General features: G+C 37.4%; 1 protein-coding gene and 1 non-coding gene across 2 annotated transcripts in view; one reads left to right on the top strand and one right to left on the bottom strand.

Moving 5' to 3' along the window:
- REL (REL proto-oncogene, NF-kB subunit) overlaps nt 1–25,246 on the top strand; it is a 36,373-nt gene that overhangs the window by 4,205 nt on the left and 6,922 nt on the right. Inside the window, exons 2-4 of the mRNA XM_049784759.1 lie at nt 10,170–10,312; nt 12,644–12,792; nt 20,879–20,970. Of these exons, the coding sequence (XP_049640716.1) occupies nt 10,170–10,312; nt 12,644–12,792; nt 20,879–20,970 (384 nt within the window). The remainder of the gene's footprint in view (nt 1–10,169; nt 10,313–12,643; nt 12,793–20,878; nt 20,971–25,246) is intronic.
- On the bottom strand, nt 12,917–13,049 carry LOC126024831 (small nucleolar RNA SNORA51). Its single transcript, XR_007500931.1, has one exon. It is a non-coding gene; the product is annotated as a small nucleolar RNA SNORA51 (small nucleolar RNA).

Genomic DNA, 25,246 nt, shown 5'->3' with positions numbered 1-25,246 from the left:
TGTTTAAACTGAGGCTATGGTAGAGTGAAAGGATGAGTAAAAATGGCTGGGAAGGAATTAGAAGATCAGTCACAATTGGAATATCTGGCATGTATAATGTCTTTCTTAAATACATATTAAAGAAGTTATGCTTTTGTTTCTTTAATTTTTCTCTTTTCCTCTTATCTCAGATGGTAGGCATATGATCCAAATAATTTCATGGGATATATACTTATACTAAAAAATTTAGCCTATAGGGCCCGTAGAGATAGCACAGTGGTGTTTGCCTTGCAAGCAGCCAATCCAGGACCAAAGGTGGTTAGTTCGAATCCCAGTGTCCATATGGTCCCCCGTGCCTGCCAGGAGCTATTTCTGAGCAGACAGCCAGGAGTAACCCCTGAGCACCGCTGGATGTGGCCCAGAAACCAAAAAAAAAATAATAATAATAATAATTAGCCTATTTAAATGAGTATCTTACTATATTTTTTAAATACAGTGATTTTAATCAAGAGATATGAATCAGTCTTGCTATTTTAATTTTATTAGATACTTGTGTTAATTAAGACAGATACAAAATATTCAGTCTCGGAAGGTAACAGATTTTGAGGAGCCCAGTGGACCATAGTAGGCAGTGCTATTCCTGGCAGGGAGGGGCAGTTTCTGGCTCTGTGCTCAAGAGTCCCTGGCTCTGCTTAGGGGACCCTGTGATGCTGAGATTAAATTGAGATTCGCTGCTGGGCAGGACGAACATCTTAATTTATGTATTATTTTTCTAGCCCAAGTTGCATTATATTTTCAAGACTTATTTTTCTTTCAGTAGAAGCAGTGGGATTCCTAACAATAGACTCTAAATTGCCAAAATCTTTTATTTTTAAAAAGATTTATGTAAAATTTACATATGATATACATATCATATATGTATATATATGAAAAATCTTTTTGAATCTTAAAAATCAACTATGTGTCATCCTAATATATAGAAAAAAACCTGTACTTGAATCACTGATGAAATTGGATTGGTGTTTAGTTGAGTGCTGTCACTGATTTTTTTAAATGGGGAGGATAACTACTGCACAGTATTATTATGGGCTAACAAATGAGATTATGCATGCCCATAAATACTAGTTTTCTTCTTGGATGGAGCTATTTTGGGACTGATGACCTCTAGGTAACTTGAAATTTATTAACTGTCCCTGACAAATCTACAATTTTATTACATGGTCACATTTATACACTGATTTGATAACATGTTAGAAAAAAATATTTTTCAAGACCATATCAAAAAAGTAATGCTTATTTAATTGTAAGCAATTTGTGTATATTTAATCTTGGGGTTAGAGTCTGACCTGTGATATTTAGAGTCAGTGTGCTGACTCCAATTTTAGAATAAAATTTATTTTAGAATAAAATATTTTAGAATACAGTATTCTAAATAAACAAAATTAGAAAATCTTTGAGATTGAAGGCTATTTCTATATCTTTAGCTTGCATTTGAATAAGCTTTTCAGAGTGGTAGAGAAAGAAGAGTGACAAGTAGTCAAAATTCTCTGCTTAGGTTATTCATCACCTAGCCCATACTTGTACATAAATGTTTGGATTGCTTCTCTAGATATGTGCATCTTTTTTTTTTCCACTTCTTTATGTTTTAGGCAAAGGTTCTTAATCGGGTGTGTTCTTATTGGTTGGAAGGTTTGTTTTTTTTTGGTTTTTTTTTTTTTTTTTTTTTTTTCAGAAACATGTCTGGGCTTTAGATAGATTTCTGTTTCTATTCAACAGATCTTAGGTAGGGTCAGGACATGTATGTTTTGAAAGAACTACCTAGATGATTCTGATTATCACCTCCCTTTTGAAATCTGGGGATACCATTGGCTCTACATACTTAACTTGCCTAAAACCACAGTAGTATATTTTGAGACTTAGTTTCAGATATTTTGGGATTTCTGTTGTATCAATTATTATTACTTTATTCTCAGGTGCTTGTGTGCTTGTTATTTAAATATGAGACCTTGGGATCTATAATTCTCATAGTTCTTAATAATGTAATTTTTGTAGCTTTAAGTAATTATGAATTTTAGTATTATGAATTTAAGTAATTAATTATGAATTAAGTAATTATGAGTTTAGTATTATCTATAGAACTGGACACTTTCTGTTGTTTTTATGAATATTTGAAGAGATCAAATGAGAAATGTATATAAAATACTTTAAAATATGAAACGGGAGAGATACTACAACAAATAAGGCTCCTGGCCCATGTTTGATCCCTGAGCACAGAGCCAGGAATAAGCCCTGAGCACACCTGGGTGTAGCCCCAAAACCAAAACAGTTTGATAGTTACTATAATTAATCCTTTTTATTGTGCATTTCGGGTTCCCAGTTATATTATAAAACTTTTTAGCTATACATGTTTACTTTATTATTCCATGATATGATTTTCAAATGATTCTTTCCATGATATTCAAAGAATCATAACTATGATCATGAGGCATTAAATACAGTCATTTCTTAACTTATTCATCAAGTCCCTAGTTAATTTTAAAGGGAAAAGTATTAAATTAAAAAATAACAAACTGGGGCCGGTGAGGTGGTACTAGAGGTAAGGTGTCTGCCTTGTAAGTGCTAGCCAAGGAAGGACCGCGGTTCAATCCCAGCGTCCCATATGGTCCCCCCAAGCCAGGGGCAATTTCTGAGCGCTTAGCGAGTAGTAACCCCTGAGCTTCAAATGGGTGTGGCTCGAAAAACCAAAAACAAACAAACAAACAAACCATTGCATGCTGATACACTGCTTGTTTCCATTCTTTTCTTGCAATTATATACATACAGCCTTTATGGCCACGGTTGTGTATGGAGGGCAATGTTAGAGTCTTGATTTCTCTCCTTGATAGAATCCCATTAATTCAACAAATTTGTTGGACAGCAGTTATTGACTGATGTGTACTCACCTGTTCATAATTTCTAGCTAATGTGACTGACTTGAACTTAGAATCTTAAGGGATGTAATTTAATTCAAAAATAAAACCATTTCCCCCGCAATTTATTAAAAGTAACCTATTACTTTTACTTTGTGCTTTTGTTACACTGTCTCTTCTGCCCTGGTTTGGAATGCTTTTTCTTTAAGTTGTACTTTTATTCCTGTTTGGTAGCATGCTCTCTACCAAACAGGTCTGGAGTTGTATAGAATATGACTGATACCCTCATAAGAAGAGAGATTAGGGCACACAGAGAAATACTTGACATAACCACTCACAAATAAAGGTAGATGCATGTGTGGAAAGGTTACCACCTACAAACTCAGAAAGGAGAACTTAAAAGAAACCAAGACTGCCAATGCCTTGGTCCCTGACCTTTAGCTTCCAGAACTGTAACAGAACTATTAATTATGGTACCTAGTCTATGGTATTTTGTTAGGGTTAGACTAACTGGGAAATTAGGTGAGAAACTTACTATGTCCTAGACAAGGTGACAGAGGATGACAGTTGGATATTCACCAATTAAAAAAAGGACACAGAAAATAAAAAGGACACAGTTATCAGCCTTTTAAAGACAATTTAGTTCTTGATTTCTAAAAAAGGAAGGAAGGAAGGAAGGAAGGAAGGAAGGAAGGAAGGAAGGAAGGAAGGAAGGAAGGAAGGAAGGAAGGAAGGAAACCAAAGGAACAGATCCACTTAAATGACCTATCATGACTTCAAATATATACTATAATTTTTTTAAACTATGTATTTATTGATTGATTGGTTTGGTTTTTGGGCCACATCCAGCGGTGCTCAGGGTTTTCTCTTAGCTTTGCACTCAGAAATCGCCCCTGGCATGCTGGGGAACCATATAGGATACCAGGAACTGAACTGGGTCCCTCCCGGGTCTGCCAAATGCAAGGCAAATGCCCTACTACTGTGCTATCTCTCCGGCCCCACTATAAACTTTTTACTAAACTATAAAGTATTTCAAGTGTTACACTGGTCTATATTAACATTTTTTAATTCTGTTCAAATTAGGGAGTCACTCAATCCCAGCTTTGTATAATATTAAAGTACAGTAATCAGAGAACATTTTAGTCAACAATGCTTACTTTCCCTGCTTATATTTTACCTGTCCACCCTCTAGATGACTACATTTCAGCACCTTTTAAAATGTAATTGCTTTATTTAAGCACCATGATTACAAAATTGTTCATTATTGGGTTTCAGTCATAGAATGTACACCAGCCTTCACCAGTGAACCCCTCCTGCCACTGATGTCTCCTGTTTTCTTCCCCCACCCCACCTGTCTCTAGGGCAGGCAATTTGCCTCTCTTTCTCACTCTCTCTGTCTCTCTTTTTCCTTTTTGACACTGTGGTTTGCACTGTCATTAATGGAAGGTTACCTTGCATGTCAGTTTCTCCTTTTTCAGCACCCAGTTCCTGTCCAGAGCGATCTGTTCCAACTGTCATTGTCCCAGTGGACTCTTCTCTATTGTAACTTTACTCACCCCTCTTTCTGGCAAGCTCCTGCCCTGGGCTGGACCACCTGACCCTTATCTCTATTGCCTCTGGATATTATTACAATACTCTCTCTTGTTTTTCTTATATTTCAGCGCTTTTTCTCTTCGAGAAGAAAGGCATTTACAAACAATACTGAGGAAGGAAGCTAACTGGTACATTATTGTGCTTATGTGTGATATGAACTGGGAGGATTTTAAGATTTTAAATCAACCATTTGTCATTAGTCATAAGTACAGACAAATGCAGATATGAACATTACAGTATAAGTATAAGGATTCTAGCATCTAAAAAGCATGATTTTTCCATAGTAGTAGGACTTAATAAGGAAAAAAATTGAGGGAGCCACACCTAGCTGTGCTCCTTCCTGTCTGTACACTCAGAGGTCACTCCTGGTGGGACACAAGGGACCATACACTATCAAATCTAGTTTGGCTCCATGTACAAGGCAAGTACCCTACATGCTATACTATCACTTAGGCTCCCTAAGAAAAAATCTGATTACTTGTGTGATATGAACAAGCATACACAAATTAAAACAATTTTAGATTTCAATCATTCATTTAGCAGATATAAATAGCAGGTTCTGATGAATAAACCAGAATCACTGCCTTCGAGTAACTTGAATAGAACAAGTAACATTTTATTTAAGATCTTCTCTCAGAGATATTTTTTTGGTTTTTGGGTCACATCCGGTGGTGCTCAGGGGCTACTCCTGGCTCTGCATTCATTAATTGCTCCTGGCAGGCATGGGGGACCATAGAGGATGCCAGAATTCGAACCACCATCCTTGTGCATGCAAGGCAAACACCCTGCCTCCATGCTATCTCTCCGGCCCCGAGACCTTTTTTTCTTTTTTTTTTTTTTTTTTTTTTTTAAGTAAAGCGTCTGTAATAGTTGAAAATGATGCTCAGTCTTGCAAGTGTTAGGCCATGGACTCAATTTCTGCCAGTGCCCAAAACAATGCCCAAAAAAGTACAATGAGTTTCTATAATAGAAAATAATATTTCAACATTGAAAACAAGTATTTGAGGAAGTGAAGCAATAGTCGAGTGAGTAGGGCACTTGCCTTGCTCACAATCAACCTGATCCCCAGCATCCCGTATGATTCTCTGAGCACCACCAGGAGTGATCCCTGAGTGCAGTCAGAAGGAAGCTCTAAACACCACCTGGTGTGGCCAAAATCCCCCAAGAAAGTAATTGATATTATATAATTATTAATATACATTTTAATTTGTTTTTAAAATGTTTTCATTTAATCCTTTGCTGTGTCTGCAGTGTCTCCTCATAAATACACTTTCTAGCATAAGAAGTATCATGTAAAAAATGCAATATTTAATTGCCAACTACATGCCAAACACTTTTATTCACATTCCTTTCCCCCAAAATAACCACTTCCCATTAATGATGTCATTCTATACCAATTTTTTGCCAAGACATATATTTTTAAATAAGTTGTGGGCAGAGCTTTATTTTACCTTTATCACGGCCACATAAATGATTTAAAGTATCACTTAAAATTTTCATTGAGACCCAGGGATGTAGCTCAGTGGCGGAATACTTGTCTTACAAGTATGAGTCCATGGATTTGATCTCACACAGCACCACCTTTGCCCCCCCCCCCCACAGTTGTTGAGTGTTTTGTCCTGTTAATAGGGAGGAAAATGCACTTTTTTTACATACTTCTACAGATATTAAGGATGTGAAATGGCTGAAACTAAAATGTGAATCAGTCTTATTTGTAATATGCCAGGACATATAAGGATTGTGACGTTATTAAATACTCATATGAAATACATCAAGGTTTCTCATAAAATTGAAGTAAGTAAATAAATTAATAAATAAATAAATAAAACTTGACTTAATGTTGGTTTTTCTTTATAGGCATCAGTAATAAGTCAGTTAGTATCACTGATGGAACTGACAATAGCCTCCAACTGCCAAATCAATCATTACTTCTCTGTCTCACTCCATGTCAAAAGCATTTGTAACACTTTGTGTTCTTTTGGCCTTTATGACCAAAATGTTGAGCTCTGGTTTTCAGTCACTAGTTCATCTATCAACCAGTAGTGGTCCACAGCTGTAGAAAGACTAAACACCACTGATCTCCCAAAGCAGTTGATACTGCTGACCCATGATCAATATGCCAATAGGTTTCATTTCATCAGTGTAAATGGATTGAAAATCAAAAGTGTAGACTGAAGCCATATCTGGTTTTCTACGTTCTTGTAATCCTAATGTTATTGTCACCAAGTATTTTTTAATGATAGTTCCTAAATAATCCATTCCTATTTCACTACATATTGCAAACATACCCTTATTATTATTGCCCATATTATAACTTCTAACCTGATTGTCTTGCTTTCTCTTTTCTGTCTTCTTCCACCATAATTATTACTCATATAACTCTAATCATATGATTCCCCTGCATAAAGCAGTACCTTGATCTGCCACTCAGAGAATAAATCGAATTCCCAAGATGACTCTGATTTTTGGGTTCTCTTTATAAATGTGTAATGCACTCTATTTTTGTTAGAACTATTACGGTGTTTCTTTTTGTTTGTTTTTGGGCCACACCCAGTGACTCTCAGGGGTTACTCTTGGCTATGCACTCAGAAATCGCTCCTGGCTTAGATTTGGGACTTGGGGGGTTCTGTCCTGGGTTAGCCATATGCAAGGCAAATGCCCTATCACTGTGCTATCGCTCTGGCCTCTATTTCGATGATTCTTAAACATTGTTCTTCTAAACTTTGGCCACACTGGTGTTCTATTTCCCTAAAATAGTGAATTTACCTCATATCCCCAATCTCTCTCATCACATTTTTGCTTCATTAAATATATTTCTTTGAAATAGTTAAGCATTCCTTAGTCTTTTACTTTGGTCATTAAATGCAGAATTTTCTGAACATAAACAAAATTTGTATTTCCCTTTATGTAGTATTAATTATTTATGACCTTTCCCTCACTGGCTGTCAGAACCTTAAAAGTTGCAGTTTAATATCATCTTGGTATCAGTCTAAATGATTATTTTTAATAAAGTGTCTGAAATAATAAGACATACCATTTATTGCATATTTTCTGTGTGCGCTTGGTAAGAGCTTAACACAGGACTGGATGTACAATGGGTGGTACCGATCCTGTTATGTCTCTAATACCCCGTGTGGTTCCTTGAGTACTTTAAAAATTATTAAACTGGTTGGAGGAATATATTTACTTAGGGGAACAGGGATAAGACAGACCTGACAGTGTACAACAACTTCTTCCTGCTCAATGCTTGGGTGCTACTCTTGGTTGTAATGAGAGGACCTTGTAGTGCTCAGGATCAAACACAGGGTCTCATACATTAAGTGCATTTCAACACATGCAAAGCAAGTGTTCTACTATTGAACCACTTCCTTGACTGAGAGGTTCGTTTTTTAAAAAATGGAAGAGCACTAAGTATCATATGTGTAAGCACACTTGAATGTCTTGATTTTCCACAGTTCATATAAAAAAGAGGGAGGAAAAGATGCACATGTGTTAGCTTTACAACTGATAGTGAATGAACAATAAATTATATATGTTTAAAGATTCGAGTTTTAAAAATATATCACCTGGAAATCATCCCAATCAAGATGACTCACACCCATCACCCCCTAAAGTTTCCCCATCTGCTCTGCTCCCTGTCTTGAGCAGCCATTAGACCACTGTATATAAGTTTCTATAAATAGAATCATACAGTATTTGCTTTTTTCCCCTGACTTCTTTCAACTCAGCATCCTCATTTTGAGATTCATTCACTTACAGATATGAGTAGTACATTCTAAAGATGTTGATATTCTTTCTTCTTGTGGGAGGGAGGGTGAGGCATACCAGGCAATGTTCTGGAGCTAATTCTGGCTCTGTGCTCAGTATCTGAAGGTGTTTATTTTAAATTATACTTGCTGTAATAAGTAGTTATTTTCTTTTCTTCTGTTGCGTAAGTCTTATACTCTAGAACAGATTCAGATGGGACCACAGAAATGTCTGTGGAACTTGTAAGTCCCTTTTTGTAATGGCTTGGATTTGTGTTTTTTAAGATTCAAATAACTATACTAACAACTAGCATGACAATGTTAAAGAACGAGAGAAGTAGAATGCCTGTCTTGACTACAGGCATGGCTGGGGGAGGTGGGGCATTGGTGGCGGGAATGTACTGGTGAAGGGCGGTAGTCTGTTTATAACTGAAATCCAACTACAAACATGACTACAAAGCTTGTAATCATGGTGCTTAAATAAAGATTTTATTAAAAAAAAAAGAGTCGAGTCAAGAAAATAAAAACTTTCCAGGACAGGAGCCATAGTACAGTGGGTAGGGCATTTGACTTGCATGCAGCCAATTCAGGTTCGAACCCCTGCATCCTGTATGGTTCCCCAAGCCTCCAGGAGTAATTTCTGAGCGCAAATTCAGGAGTAACACCTGAGCACTGCAGGGTGTGGCCCCAAAACAAATAAAAAAGATTAAAATTTCATCTTATTTTGCAATGATTTAAATGCATTTTTTTTGTATTCAGTTAGTGGTTTTTCCATTAAGAGTATAATGTGCAAAAAAAAAAAAAAAAGAACATTGGGGCCGGGCGGTGGCGCTGGAGGTAAGGTGCCTGCCTTGCCTGTGCTAGCCTAGGACGGACCGCGGTTCGATCCCCCGGCGTCCCATATGGTCCCCCAAGCCAGGAGCAACTTCTGAGCGCATAGCCAGGAGTAACCCCTGAGCGTCACAGGGTGTGGCCCAAAAACCAAAAAAAAAAAAAAAAAAAAAAAAAAAAAAAAAGAGTATAATGTGAAATCAAACAATCAAAATTACCCATAGAGCATATATATATACTAGTATTTATACAGGTCCTTCCCTATACAGTGAGGCCAGAATTTGGTAGCTAGTGCTGAGAGAAAACCCCTTAATTGCATCCTTGTCCTGGCACTGTGCCAATGGTAGCTGTCACTCAGTGGGATGGGGATGAAGGACAGAAAACATACATTTATTATTGAACATCTGAAGATTATCTTCTTTGACTCTTGTGGGACTGTTAGGGGAAATTCTGCTTGGTTTCATTCTCATCAAACCTGGGTATCTCAAACTTTAGATTAATATTATCTATAGATATTAAGTCTTAAGCTATCAACTGATAAATATGACTTGAATGACATGTTATTCAAGGAACTGAGTTTAAAAGATTGTATTTACTGCTGGATCTTGGATCATTTCAACTTTGCTCTTTTTTGTTTGTTTTGGTGCCACACCTGGCAGTGCTCAGGGAGTTACTCCTGGCTCTGCACTCACAAATCACTCCTGGTAGTGTGCTCTGGGACCATATGCTGGGGATCAAATCCAGGTCATCTGTGTGCAAGGCAAGCACCTTATCCAATGTACTATTTTTCAGGCCCCACTATTTTTAAGGATCTCTTCCAGAGGTGCTCACGCCTTGGGACTGCCTCCTAGAGATATTCCACCAGCCATGCAATGCTGAGTTTCAGAGCACAGATTCAGCGGCTTAGTGCTTAGTGCTCACTCGTGTGGTTCCATGAATCAAACTCACACAATTTTAGGAATGTGCTCTGTTACTTGAGATGTCTCCCCGGTTCCTCAAACACGTTATTTACTATGGGTGGGAGAAGTATTTTACTTTAAAAAAAAAAAAAGTAGTTAAAAGAGTTTGTTATTGGTGCTCAAATCTCACCTCCCTTCTTTTAAATTTCCAGGTGGGTATAACCCATACATAGAGATAATCGAACAGCCAAGGCAAAGAGGATTGCGTTTTAGATATGAATGTGAAGGAAGATCAGCAGGCAGCATTCCAGGGGAGCACAGTACAGAAAACAACCGAACATATCCATCTATTCAGGTAATAGAACATTATTCTCTGTGTGTCTCACTCGCATTGCTTCTAATTTTAGGTACAGCAGTTACATTAAAGGCCTTTTCCTTCCTTCCTTCCTTCCTTCCTTCCTTCCTTCCTTCCTTCCTTCCTTCCTTCCTTCCTTCCTTCCTTCCTTCCTTCCTTCCTTCCTTCCTTCCTTCCTTCCTTCCTTCCTTCCTTCCTTCCTTCCTTCCTTCCTTTTTTGATAAAATTTTTGTAAACTCTTCTCTTCTCTTTTTTTTTTCTCTTGTTTTTTTTTTTTTTGGGGGGGGGGGGCTCTATGGGGATAATGCTCAGGGATTACTCCTGGCTCTGCACTCAGGAATTACTCCTGACAGTCTTGGGGGATCATATGGCCAGGGATCGAACTTGGGTTGACTGCATGCAAGGCAAGTGCTTTACCCACTGTGCTATACTCTAGCCCCCTCCCCCCTTTTTCTTAGTAATCATAGTCATGTCCTCCTTTGGGAGTGTGAGTGGGGTCTGTACCAGGGTTGCATGATGCAGGGATGCACTTTGCTATTGAACTTCTCCAGTTCATTTTCTTTTTGTTGTTTTTTTTAAATTAGTTTGTACTAGATGGGAGTTGGACATTTTTAAGTTGCTGTATGAATTCTTTCCTGCATAATAGTTATATATTGTCTGTGTATTCGTCTAAGTAATGACTCACAGTGATTAGTGTACATTGGTAGCTTTCAGATGCTGATTCCTTTCAAGGAACACAGAACTATTATAAGAAAGGAGCATTTATTCTCTCCTTCCAGATAACAGAATCATTCTGTAGATTAAATGCATCTTTTTTGCAACAATCACTTGCCCAATCTAGGGGCTATGGTAAAGGAGAGCATTCTTTTTTGTTTGTTTGTTTGTTTCATTTTCTGTTTTTGGGCCATTCCTGTTGGTGCACAGGAGTTACTCCTGGCTCTGTGCTCAGAAATTACTCTGGCAGGCTCACGGGACCACATGGTATGGGGGGGATCACACCTTAAATAGATTGCATGCAAGGCGTTCTCTCTACCCACTGTGCTATTGTTCCAGCTCCACTTCCTTATTTTTTAATATAATAGTGACCTTTATTAACAGGTCCTGATATTCTAAGAGCCTTTATTAATTTGAAATACTGTCATGTTTTTATATATCATAAGTTTTGTATAGTTTTTGATTTAATGTAACTTTGATAATATACTGTTTCTTTTATATCTATTTATGTATTTTTGTAGTTATAGTGGTATATGAATGATAGTATGCTTTGTTTATATATTATTCTATCTATATTTAATTATTTTTTTCTTTGGGGGTCATACTTAGTGGTGCTCAAGACTTATTCCTGACTCTTCACTCAGGGATTGTTTCTGATAGGGTTCTAGAGACCACATAGTGTGCAAAGGATTAAATTTAGATTGGCCTCATGAAAGCACCCTACTTGCTGTACTATCTCTCTGGCCCTCATTTAATTTTATTTTTAATGAAATTTTAATCCTTTCAATGTATATTAAATTAAAAATCTCTATAGCAGAGTGGATTTTGAAAATGTTATTTAATATTTTGTCAGTAGGTCTTAATTTGTGGTTTTACAAGTATATTTATAAAGTATTTTTATGTAGAAATGAAAGGTAATAATTATAGAGTAAGCTTATGGTCCAATTTTGTTTTGTATTCTAATTTCCTAGCTTCTATTCATATTTGAATAGAAATTTGTGTTATAGGAAAAAAAAGAACCTGGAATAGGTCAGTGGTAGAACAACTGCATTGAAGGTATAAGATTAGTGAGGCAAGTGCTTCAATCTTTGAAACCACACCACATACCCAAATGTGATCCCAAAGGCTTTGCTAGATGGGACCCCTGGCACTACAATTAAAGACTGATCTTTGGTGCAGATTGGGAACCCCAGAGTTGACTTCAAACTACACACCCAAAAAGACTAATCATAACCAAGTGTGTGACCCCTGATGAGTACTGCAATCAAAGAGAGTTTGAATATAGCAACTAGATGTGTGCAAGCACTACAGTCAAGTGTATTTGTGTGACCCCTGATCCTCACAGAAGTAATCCAACAAAGGGATAAGAATGGGCTTTGGGGAAGGAAAATAATGAAATGATATAACCAATTGAAATTTGGGCAGAAATAAATGCTAAGAAACAGAAAAAATTCTTTCATTTAGCAGTCTCTGAAATATTTCAAACGAGCTACATCTAACTGCTAATTGATTATTATCTAGTTCTAACTAAGTTCTATAAATGGAACTCTTAATTTAGTATATTAGTTCTTAATGAAATTTATTTATAAATTAATTATTTTCTTTTTTTTCCTTTAGATAGCAAACTATTATGGAAAAGGAAAAATAAGAATCACATTAGTAACAAAAAATGAACCATATAAGCCACATCCTCATGATTTAGTAGGAAAAGACTGCAAAGATGGCTATTATGAAGCAGAATTTGGACAAGAACGCAGACCATTGTTGTAAGTACAATCACAGGCATCTTGAGGAATAAGGATGAGGTTAGGATGCTTTGTTTTATATCCATTTGTGTGGTACTATTTAGTAGAATGAGCTAATTTTTCATTTCTTTCTTTATTTTTATTTTTTTGTTCCCCAATTCACAATACAGACCAGGCAAAGGGCCTGTGTTGAGGTGTATATGGGGTGCATTTACTGTACCTCCTCTTTCTGTACAGTTAGTGTAAAGAACACAGCATGTGTTAAGAATTGGGAGGCCTTATCTTTTCTTTTCTTTTTTTATTTTTTTAATATATATATGTAAATCCCATGACAAATATCCCAAGTGTCCTTCCTCCCCACCCCACACCAGCCTATACTCTAGACAGGCTTTCTACTTCCCTCATTCAGTCACATTTTGTTATGATAGTTCTCAGTGTAATTATTTCTCTGACTGCACTAAACGATCCCTGTGGTGAGCTTCATGTCGGGAGCTGAACCCTCCAGTCCTCTATTTTGTCTCTGAGAATCACTACACAAATGTTTTTCATTTTTCTCAAAACTCATAGATGAGGGAGACCATTCTGTGTTTATCTCTCTCCCTCTGACTTATTTCACTCAGTATAATATATTTCATATACATCCATGTATAGGAAAATTTTATGACTTCATCTCTTCTGATGGCTGCATAATATTCCATTGTTTATATGTACCATGGTTTCTTTAACCATTCATCTATTGAGGGGCATCTAGGCTGTTTCCAGAGTCTGGCTATTGTAAATAACGCTGCTATGAATATAGGTGTGAGAAAGGGATTTTTTGTATTGTATTTTTCTGTTCCTAGGATATATCCCTAGGAGTGGTATAGTTGGATCGTATGGGAGCTCAATTTCCAGCTTTTGGAGGAATCTCCATATCACTTTCCATAAAGGTTGGACCAGACGGCATACCCACCAGCAGTGAATAAGAGTTCCTTTCTCTCCACATCCCCGCCAGCACTGCTTGTTCTCATTTTTCCTGATGTGTGCCAATCTCTGTGGCGTGAGATGGTACCTCATAGTTGTTTGCATCTCCTTGATGATTAGTGATGTGGAGCATTTTTTCATGTGCCTTTTAGCCATTTGTATTTCTTTTTTGTCAAAGTGTCTGTTCATTTCTTCTCCCCATTTATTGATGGGGTTAGGTGTTTATTTATTTATTTATTATTATTATTATTTATTCATTTATTTCTGTTTGTTGTACCTATAAGTTTTTGTATTATTTGCTTTAGTACCACCCTTTATATCAGAGGAGACACAATTCTTAGGGAAGATACTTCGTTACTAAAGTAACATGAACTTATTTTATGCTATAGATTTCTTTCTTAGTGTTAACAGTATAGGTTTTCTTTTATAAATTTTTATTCTTGGTATTAATAATTAACATAGCAACTGTCATGTGAGAATATCAGTTATATTTATTACTTAGAGGTTAATTTATAAAATTAATGTACGATAATAGTTCTTTTTGTTTGTTTGTTTTTTGTTTTGGGGTCACACCCAGTGCTGCTCAGGAGTTACTCCTGGCTCTGCTCTCAGAAGTCACTCCTGGCAGGCTCATAGGACCATATGGGATGCCGAGATTCGAACCGGGGTCTTTCCTTTGTTGGCCGCATGCAAAACAGACTGCTTTACCGCTGTGCTATCCCTGTACAATAATAGTTCTAAGATAAATATAATTGTTTCACTTTACATTGGTGAAGCTGTCCGAAAGGTCAGTTCACCATATTAATCTAAATAAAATCTTTCTATAGATACTACCAATTACATAGAGAAAGCATAAGTTGTTTTTGTCTTGGGGTCCCACTTAGTGCTGACTGCTGCCTCTGCACTCAAAATCTCTCCTGACAGTGCTTAGGGGACCATATGGTATACTAGAGATTGAATCCAGGTCAGCCACAAGGAAGGCAAACATCCATTATATATCACTCTAATCCCACATTAAAAATTTTTTTATTTTGTTTTTATATAGGCACTGTGATTTACAAAGTTGTTGGCAGTAGAATTTTAGGCTTACAATGTTCCCCACTCTAGACCCACCATAGTGATTCATTCACCAGTGACCCCAGGTTCCCTCCCAGGCCCTAAAGTGTCTCTTCCATAGATACATTTTTATATTTTTAAGTTTGATTATTGTAGTTTGCGTCTGTAGTTGCATCTGTACAGATATCTCAACACTATACCACAGGTGAACTCAAGACTCTTGATCCTGACCCTATATTACTTAAACTTAATCATAAAAGGAGAAGTCATTTCCTCATTTTTTCTCCTTCCCTGGCATTTTCATTTCTGTACTCTATGGCAAACATGTTTTTGTATAGAAAGATAATCGTTTAGGACAGAAAAGGGATCATTATCACAGTGGTAGTGGGAAATGGTCACTCTCGATAACAGAATGGAGATATGATACCCTTTCAGTAACGGTATTGGGGGGAAGAGAGAGAGAATGAGAGAGACAGAGAGATGAATGGATGGATGCCTTAGAGGCAGATAGGGGAGGGCTAGAGGGAAACGGGACATTGTTAGCAGGAAATGTACATGTGTAAAGGGGTGGGTTTTAGAACACTGTGTGACTGAAACTCAACTATGAACAATTTTGCAACTGTTACAAAAAAAAAATAAAGGAAAGAAGGAAAATAAAGACTAGAGAAATAGTACAGTGGGTAAAATTCTTGCCTTGCATGCTACCGACCTGCATTCAATCCTTGACACTCCATAGGGTAAATGATGAGACTAATTACAACAGAAAAAATTAGATTTATTTTTTAACTTTTTAAACATTTTAAAACTTTACTATTGATTGATTGTTGGGTTTTTGGGTCACACGCAGAGATGCTCTAGGGTTACTCCTGGCTCTACATTCAGAAATTCCCCTAGGAGGCTGGGGGAGCATATGGGATGCCAGGAATCAAACCAGGTCCCTCCTCGGTTGGAAAATGCCCTATTACTGTGCTCTCTCTCCAGCCCCAAATTAGATTCTTTTTATAGAGTAATCATCATCTATAAATATATCTTAGAGCATTCTTTTGGGGGGGGTTGGGTCACAACCAGCGGCGCTCAGGGGTTACTCCTGGCTCTACACTTAGGAATTGTTCCTGGCAGGTTTGGGGGACCAAATGGGTCGCCGGGAATCAAACCAGGGTCCATCCAGGATTGGCTAGGCTGCATGCAAGAAAAATGTCCTACTGCTATCACTCTGGCCCTAGAGCATTTTTTTTAAATATAATTTTTATTTCAATTATAGTGGCTTACATATCGTTCACAGTAATATTCCAGGGTTTTTTTTTTTTTTGTTTTTGTTTTTGTTTTTGGGTCACACCCAGCAGCACTTGAGATTTCTGGCTCTATGCTCAGAAATCGCTCCTGGCAGGCTTGGGGGACCATATGGGATACCAGAATTCGAACCACCATCCTTCTGCATACAAGGCAAACACCTTACCTCCATACTATCTCTCTGGCCCCATAGAGCATTCTTCTTAAATAGAAAACTATATCTAGTAATACTAAGCAACCAGTATTCTTTTTTTGGTTGGGGCCATACTCAGTGTGCTCCAGGCTTACTCCTGGATAGAACCCAGGTCAGCCATATGAAAGAAAAATCATATCACCCTACCCACTGTACTGCTGTTCTTCCACCAGCTGCATAGAATTTTATACTGTAAAACCATTCAATTTAGTTTATTCATTCCCATTTTTCTTTTCATTTACTGTCAGGAATCAAACCCAGGACCTTCCACACAAAAGTCATACATTAGTCTAACACAAAGTCCTATGCCCAGCATGTGGGGTTTATATTTTTGGGTTACACCCATTGAGGCTATTCCTGACTTAGTGCTCTGAGATCACTCCTAGAAGTGGATATTACCCCTCCTTTAAAACACTAAAATGATTTGGGACCAGAGTGATAATATAGTGGGTAAGGCATTTGCTTTACATGCTGCCTAACAGGGTTCAATCCTCAGCACCCCATTTTTTTAAAATTTATTTTTACTTATTTTTATATAAATATATAAATATATATATTATATATAAATTATAAAATATATAAAATCTTTATTTGAGCACCATGATTACAAACATGTTTGTAGTTGAGTTTGTTATAAAAAAAGAACACCTCCTTTACCAATGCAGTATTTCTACCACCAATGCCCCTTATATCTCCCTCCTCCCCCACCCCGTGCCTGTATTCGAGACAGGCATTCTATTTCTCTCACTCACTACCATTGTCATGGTACATGTCAGTGTAGATATTTCTCTAACTGGACTCACCACTCTTTGTGGTAAGCTTCATATTGTGGCCCAATCCTTTCAACCCTCAACTCTATTGTTTCTGGATATTATTATGATAATGTCCTTTATTTTTCTTAAATCCCACAGATGAGTGAGACTATTCTGTGTTTATCTCTCTCCCTCTGACTTATTTCACTCACTATTATAGTTTCCATGTCCATCATGCGTAGGAAAATTTCATGAGTTCATTTTTCCTAATATCTGTATAGTATTCCATTGTGTATATGTACCACAATTTCTTTAGCCACTCATCTGTTGTTGGTTATCTGGGTTGTTTCCAGGTTCTGGCTATTAAAATAGCCCTGCAATGAATATAGATGTGCAGAAGGTATTACCCCATATTAATCCCTGAGCACCATCAGAAGTGCTCTCTAAGGAGGGAGAGCCATGAGTTAGCCTAGGAGAGCTGAGTGTGGCCCCCAAACAAACAAAAACCCAAACATTCAGTTTAGCATTTTTGTGTTTGATTAATTTCTGTCTGTTTCACTACATTAGAAGTTAGGAAACTTTTTCTGTAAAGACCCAAACAGATATTATAGATTTTACATACCATCTGGTCTCTTTTTTCACTGTTCTAGTCTGCTGTTGTAGCTAAAAAAACACCCATAGACAACATGTAAGCAAATAAATTTGTATTCCATAACACTGTTTACAAAAAAGGATAGATTTGCTAACCCCTGCACTACACTGAAAGCTCCAGGAATTGCATTATGTCCTCCTCATTTTCAGATATATTGTGAAACCCTAAAACTTGCTGATTGTGAACAAATGAATAATTGATTCAAATTGATTTGCTTATGTCAGAATTTAAAAAAAATCCCACACTTGGGGCCAGAGAGATAGCATGATAGAATGTTTGCCTTGCACGTGGCCAACCCAGGACAGGCCCAGGTTTGATTCCCAGCATCCCATATGGTCCCCCAAGCCTGCCAGAGCGATTTCTGAGCACAGTATCCAGGAGTATCCTTGAGCACTACTGAGTGTGGCCCCAAAAAGCTCCCCCCCAAAAAAACCAACAAAAACAAAAAAACAAAAACTCCTACTAAAATTTTGTGGATTGCAGTCAAATATGATTTGACTAAAGAGAGTCATTAATATATTAAAATGAAGAATTTTTTGGTTAGTGAAACAAATTTATTTCCATTAAATAAAACTTAGGGAGCCAGAGCAATAGTATAGCAGGTAGGGTAGTGTGCCTTGTATACAGCCCACTCAAGTTTGATCCCCTGCATTCCACATGATTTCTTGAGCTTGCCTGGAGTGATTCCTGACCTGAGTGCAGAGTCAGGAGTAACATCTGAGGCTCACCAGGTGTGGCCTCAAAACAAAAACAAAAACCAAACAAACAAAAAAAAAAAAGTGGTGAGAGGTGAGGAAGAAGGAACTAATATCTCCAAGAAGGAACACAGGCTTCTTCAGAGTGGAAAAAAGCAAGCAGAGACAAGCAATCAAGATAAATGTTCCAGGGAGAGCATAAGGGCTTGAAGAGCAAGCCTAAAATGAAGAACTTTTAAAAATAGTTTGTTCAAGTGTGTAACAAATTTAGCTTCTTTCAAAGAAGAATAAAACTTTTGAGACAGAGAACTATAGTTTCAGGGTTTTGAGAAAGGATAGTGATTCAAGATTCATTTTTTAAAGTTTGGAGTCAGAAATGTTGAAAATATTTTAGGTGCTAGTGATGAACATAAAGAGCCTGAAGGTAAAGCAGCATGAGCATGAAAGGGGACAAAAAAAAAGAAGGCAGAGAGCCTCCATTTCAAAGGACATGTGAAATATGAGCCAGTAGTAATATTATTATAATCAAGTTTTGCTTCCTTATTCACACCCACCTGAACTGAATGATGTCATGGTTTTTCCATGTGGGAACAAGTATGACTGGTGGTGAAAAGGGAGTTCCCCCACCATCATCTGTATATATATCTGCAAATTAGTAATATTTGTAGCTGTTGAGATGCTTTTCATAAATGGTATTTTGCAACTTTGGTTAAAAATTAGTAGCAGCATTAAGCAACCTGAGCATAAAATACATGTCGTACTTTTTATGCTAAATATTATAATGCCATTTAGTATGGGTTTAATGTTCTATATAATAAAGCATATTCTGCTACTAGCATTGAAATCAAGGCTGTGGAACTTAGTAGGCAAGTAAATGGAGTTAGTCAGGTAATAGAACTAGAAGACCCTGAAGCAGATTAGAAAGACTAACATAAATGGGGACCAGAAGGTTAAAGCTCCAGGTAGCTGCTATTTTAACAACCAGCTTGTTGCCAGAACTTTTAAAATGTTCTAGAAGACAAATATTTATAATTAATTCATTTGGAGGGGCATACCTGGTGATGCTTAGGGGTTAATCCTGGCACTGTACTCAGGAATTACTCTTGATGAAACTTGGGGGACCATAAGAGATATTTGGCATTGAACCCTAGTCAATAAGGTGCAAGATAAGTGCCTATCTGTTGTACTATCACTCCTACCCCTATAAGTAATTTTTTAATCTATAAATTTTGGGGGAGGGGTATAGCTGGTGATTCTCAGGGCTCACTCCTCCCTGATTTTCTGCTTAGGGATCAGTTCTGACCTGGCTCAGGACCATCTATGATGCCAAGCATCAAACCAGTATTGTTCTGTGGCAATCACCTGCTCTGTGACCCATAATTTTCATTTTTGTTTTGGACCACTCCCCATGGTGCTCAGAGCTTGATACTGCCTCTGTCTCAGAGAGCACTCTTAATGGGTCTTGAGGGACCATATGTGGGGAATTGAACTCAGGTCATCTGTGAGCAAGATAAGTGCCCTACCTTCTATACTATCTTTCTGGCCCTAATTTAGAGATTTTTAAAATGTTGGTAGACATTTTACATCTTTTAAAAAATACAATCAGAGGAGCTGGAGAGATAGCATGGAGGTAAGGCATTTGCCTTGCATGCAGAAGGATGGTGATTCAAATCCCGGCATCCCATATGGTCCCCTAAGCCTGCCAAGAGCGATTTCTGAGCATAGAGCCAGGAGCAACCAACCCCTAAGTGCTGCCAGGTGTGACCCCAAAACCAGAAAAAAAAATGCAGTCAGCTCTTTATTGGACTCAACAAAATGTATCTTTGGGCTTCAGCCTGTGGGCATCTTTTTGTTTCTTTTTCTCTAGCAGTGTTTAAAGATTCTAATCCAGTGTTTCACTCACGTTGCCAACACTGAACTACATCCCAACTTTACAACTTTTGCTTTAAAATTTTAAATATACAGATTTTTATTGTTTGATTATGTATTTGGGAAGTGAAATTTAGTTTTTTTTGGTTTTTCAGGCCACACCCGTTAGATGCTCAGGGGTTACTCCTGGCTACGCGCTCAGAAATTGCCCCTGGCTTGGGGGGACCATATGGGACGCCGGGGGATCGAACCGTGGTCCTTTCCTTGGCTAGCGCTTGCAAGGCAGACACCTTACCTCTAGCGCCACCTCGCCGGCCCCGAAATTTAGTTTTGTTATTGTTTCCTCATAATCTGTACTTCGTCGTACTTGACATATGCATAGTGGTAGGGAAAAATGAAATAATACTATATGTAAAGTGCATGTGCAGTTTTCTTTTATCAGCGGATTTCCCGTTATTTTATGATCAGAGCTCAATAGTCATTGAGCATCCGGTTCATCCTTTAATAACTAGCTGAAGAAACGTTAACTTTTTAGTATATATTATTACATATATTATTACATGATTTTATATTAGTAAAACCTATTTTATATGTCCTTGTATCTATAATGCACTTTGAATGTTTGTTTTCCTTATAGTTTTCAAAATTTGGGTATTCGATGTGTAAAGAAAAAAGAAGTTAAAGAAGCTATTATTTCCAGAATAAGGGCAGGAATTAATCCTTTCAATGGTATGTTTTATATCATTATCTATCATTTATATATTGATTTATATGCATGAGTCTGTTTACATATTAAACCTGTTTATATATTTTGTTTCCTTTTGGTTTGAAGCCCACATCTAGTATTAGTCAGGGGCTTCTCTCAGCTTTGAGTTCAAGGGTCACTTCATATAATAGGGGTACTGCCATGTGATGCCAGCTATCAAACCCAGGTCTCCAACATGCAGAACATACTTTCAGTCTGTGTAATTATCTTCTGGACCCTTAAATAGCCTATATTTTAAAGTTTTCTTAGTTCTCTGATCACTGTTTCACTTGCTGACATATATCTGTATCCCAGAATGAATAATAGGCAATATACACTTCAGGAGCCCAAAAGATAGCTTAGTGCTTAAGCCACTGTCTGCCAAGTGTAAGGACACACTTCAGTTCCTTGGACTGCCTCTGTATTGAGGCAATCCCGAAAGCCCTGCTATTAGAAATCCTAGTGAGAATGGGGCTCTCAGTGATGTGAGGTCCTGAGTTTAATTCTGCTTGCTTTCTTGACCCATTAAGCCCCTTGATCCCTGGCAAGAGAAAATAAATTAATTGAATTAAATATACAGTCACAGTATTTAAACATAAATATACAGACATAGTTTTCTGGTCATTGATTTCTATAAGAAAAAATTTCAGAAGTGAAAAATTTCTTAGTTGTGGTGCTTGCACACCTTGGTATCTACTAGGGGTTGCACAGTTCCAGTGACTGATTAAGCACATCTGGCTGTTACTGTGGTGTACACAGCATTGCCACACCAGGGTCCCATACAGCAGAGCTGCTTGGGACTCCGTCATGCACGTATGAGTAGTAGTGGGGATTAAACTCAGATCCTCATGTTTGCAACTCAGGTGTTCATGTCATTCAGCAAGTCACTGGGCTCCAAATTCAAGTCCTTAAATAACAACATTTAAGACCCTTCCTAATCTGATGATTGTTTCCATTACAGCTTCACTTTCAATTTCATTTCTCCTTAAGCTTTCCATTCTTATCCCCCCTAATACAGATGGCTTACATACACACATTGTTGTTTGCCAGTGTGAGTTATATGTTATATGCTTTCTTGCCACTATGCCCTTATCCATAGTTTCCTTGAAAAAAAAAATAAGCTAATGGTAAATTAAAGGCTTAATGTGTTAATTGTTCTAAAAAGCACTTGCTAGAAAATACTGGTGAAATAGATTTTTCCCCTATGGTATATTGAGAGTCATATAAATTGTTCGTTGCCTCCTTACAAAATTGACAGCTATATATCTGGGGTTATATTGGGGGTGAGTAGAGGGCAAGGCAAACCTCTCTGGGTTTCTATAATTATTTATTTATTTATATATTTTATTTATTTATTTTGAGGCCCTGCTCATAGTTTTCAAGGGCCATTTCTGACTTGGTCCTGGGGAAACCTGCATTGGTGATCGAAACTGGGCCTTTAGTATGCAAAGCTCTATTACTAGCTCTTTGAACTATCTCCTCAATAATTTATAATAAGGATTACATGTAGTTTTTCATTCCCATTCCTTAGAGCTCCTAAAATTCTGATTTGCTAAGTGATAAGAACAAAAAGGTGAAAAGAAATTTTTTGTTACTTACATTAAGCCTCTATCAACCACCTCAGAGTTGATTTGGAAAATTAAGTTTCCTCAGGTAGCTGTTGGAAAACCCCTAAATAGTTTGATTACAAGAGGAAACAACCATGCTATTTGAGAATTAGGACTTCCAGCCTCTTCCATTTGATCTGCTAGAAGGAGCTTCAGGGGGTTGAAGTCACCACAGCTAATAATTTAGTCAGTCATGTCATGAGATAAAGCCCCTAAAAATCCTAACCAAAAGGGTTTGGTGAGTTTCTCAGTTCAGAAAGATGTGGAGCTGCTGGAGGTGGCATACTTGGGAATGTGAAAGTTCATTGTTACTTGCTTAAACATCTCTCCCTTTAGACTGTTCCTAAGTTGTGTACTTTGATAATAAGCCAGTAATCTAGTATATGTATTGTTTTCCTGACTTCTTTGAACCATTCTAGCAAATTATCAAACTTAAGTGAGGTACAAAACCTTATTATAGACACTCAGAACTACAGGTGACAACCTGTACTTGGTATATGAAGAGTGTGTCTTGGGAGGGGAACAGAAGGTTGTGAGTCTGAGCCTTGTGGGGTGGAGGCTAACCTTTGGGTAAAATTAGTATAAGGATTGGTTTAATTGTAGGATCCTCAGGTGGTCTCCTGAGAATTGGAAAATTGCTGCGTGGGGAAAATCCTCACACATCTGGTGTGTTGGTGAGTAGTAGAGAAGTGGGTAGATAGAGAAGAACTTTTCAGCTTCCTTCTCCCATACCTTAACCATAATTCTTCTGCTCTTCTACCTCCACACATCATGATTCTTACTGATCTGAGGCCTTTGAAGTGATTATTTTCATATGTTGACACCTTTATTTTTTATGCTAGAGTTGATTCTAATTAAATATCATCAAAAGCAGAATTGCAGGCCAGAAAAAAATAGTAAAGGGGTTAAAGCACTTGCATGTAGCCAACCTCAATTTGATCTGTGACACCACACTGTCCCCTGTACTTCTGGGAGAGACTCCCAAGGAAGCAGTAGCCTCTGAGCACCACTAAATGTGGCCCAAACTCTTCCTGCATAAATAAGTAAATAAAAACAAAGCCTTTCATTGTTATTTTTACTTCACAGTTTTCTTCAGCAATTAAATGTTGGATTATTCAGCAGCCTTTTTCTTTACTCTTCAGTGATAAGTGTGAAAAGTAAATATCCATTATATATAAGCCACTGAATATATGTTGTTCCATGCTCAGGGAATAGACAAAAATGTACCAGACACTATTGTGCCTTCATAGAATCTAGCAGGCTAGAAGAGGCATGCATAGATGATTATCAATTCAGTGTAGAGCCAGAGAGATAGTGCAGAAGGTAAGTCTGCATATGGTTCTACACTGCATGTAGTTCCCCAAGTACTGCCAAGGGCCACTCCTAAGCAATGAACCAGGAATAGCCCTTGAGCACCACAGAATATGCCCAACCATGTATCCCTAACAGACTTTTTAAGGGTGTAATGGAAGTATAAATGTACTGACTTAACAAGGAGAAATAGTTCCTCCTATTTTAAAAGAGGAAGTTATACTGTTTAGAAAAGAAACATTTTTGAACTTTAAAGATGGGTTAGCCTTCTACTCAATCTTGCACTGGGCAAAAACAGGTATGGTGAGTCACAATTTCTGTTTTCTGGTACTGATAAATTTTTTTTAGCAGTGGTGCCAGGGATTGAAGCCAGGGCTTCATAAACAAAACCTATGCTCCTGGCCTTTTGACTAAATGTTTTTAAACTTTGATTTATAAACCAGTTTACTTTTTATATGCCATTTTAAAATGTTTTAAATAAACTTTATTGAAGTCTACTTATCTATATTAAAATCTTAAAAAAAATCTAAATATATTTTCCTATGCACCATCACCATAATCAAAAGCATTTCCAGCACCACTGTAAAATTTCTTTGGTCCCTTTTCAGTCAATTTCTTCCCTATTTGGCCCTATCATTATTAATTTTATTTACTATATGAATATTCTCATGTTAACTTCATAAAAAGCTCCAGATAAATGGAAGAATATATTTTTTATATTTTACTTTTTTATTGTTTTGTTTTTTGTTTTTGGGCCACACCCGGTGACACTCAGGGGTTACTCCTGGCTATGCGCTCAGAAATTGCTCCTGGCTTGGGGGGACCATATGGGACGCTGGGGATCTAACTGTGATCCTCCTAGATTAGCCACAATCAAGGCAAATGCCCTACCGCTGTTCCACCACTTTGGTCCTGATATTTGGCTTTTTTTTAGTCTATTGTTTGAAATAAATCTTTGTTCAGGAATGAATTCTAGTTGCTTTTTTCTGTTTGTTTGGTTCTGACCAAAGAACCAGCAGTGCTTAGTATTCCTGGCTCTTCTCTCAGGGATCCCGTCTGGTGAGCTCAGATACTGTATGGGGTGTTAGGGATTGAACTCTACTTGTTATACTATCTCTCCAGCCTTTAGTCTTTACTTTTTTTAATTGTATGACTATTACAGGTTATTTATACATTCACAAAGAATGCTTTTTAATCTGTCAGGAACACTTTGTTACTAATTTAATGTTTTTTTTGTGGTTTTTGGGTCACACCCGGCAGTGCTCAGGGGTTATTCCTGGCTCCAGGCTCAGAAATTGCTCCTGGCAGGCACGGGGGACCATATGGGACACTGGGATTCGAA

This window comes from Suncus etruscus, chromosome 12 (genome assembly GCF_024139225.1).
Source record: "Suncus etruscus isolate mSunEtr1 chromosome 12, mSunEtr1.pri.cur, whole genome shotgun sequence".
In the NCBI taxonomy this organism is placed as follows: domain Eukaryota; kingdom Metazoa; phylum Chordata; class Mammalia; order Eulipotyphla; family Soricidae; genus Suncus; species Suncus etruscus.
Note: the sequence above shows the minus strand (reverse complement) of the source record. Positions and strands in the feature narration are given on the sequence as shown.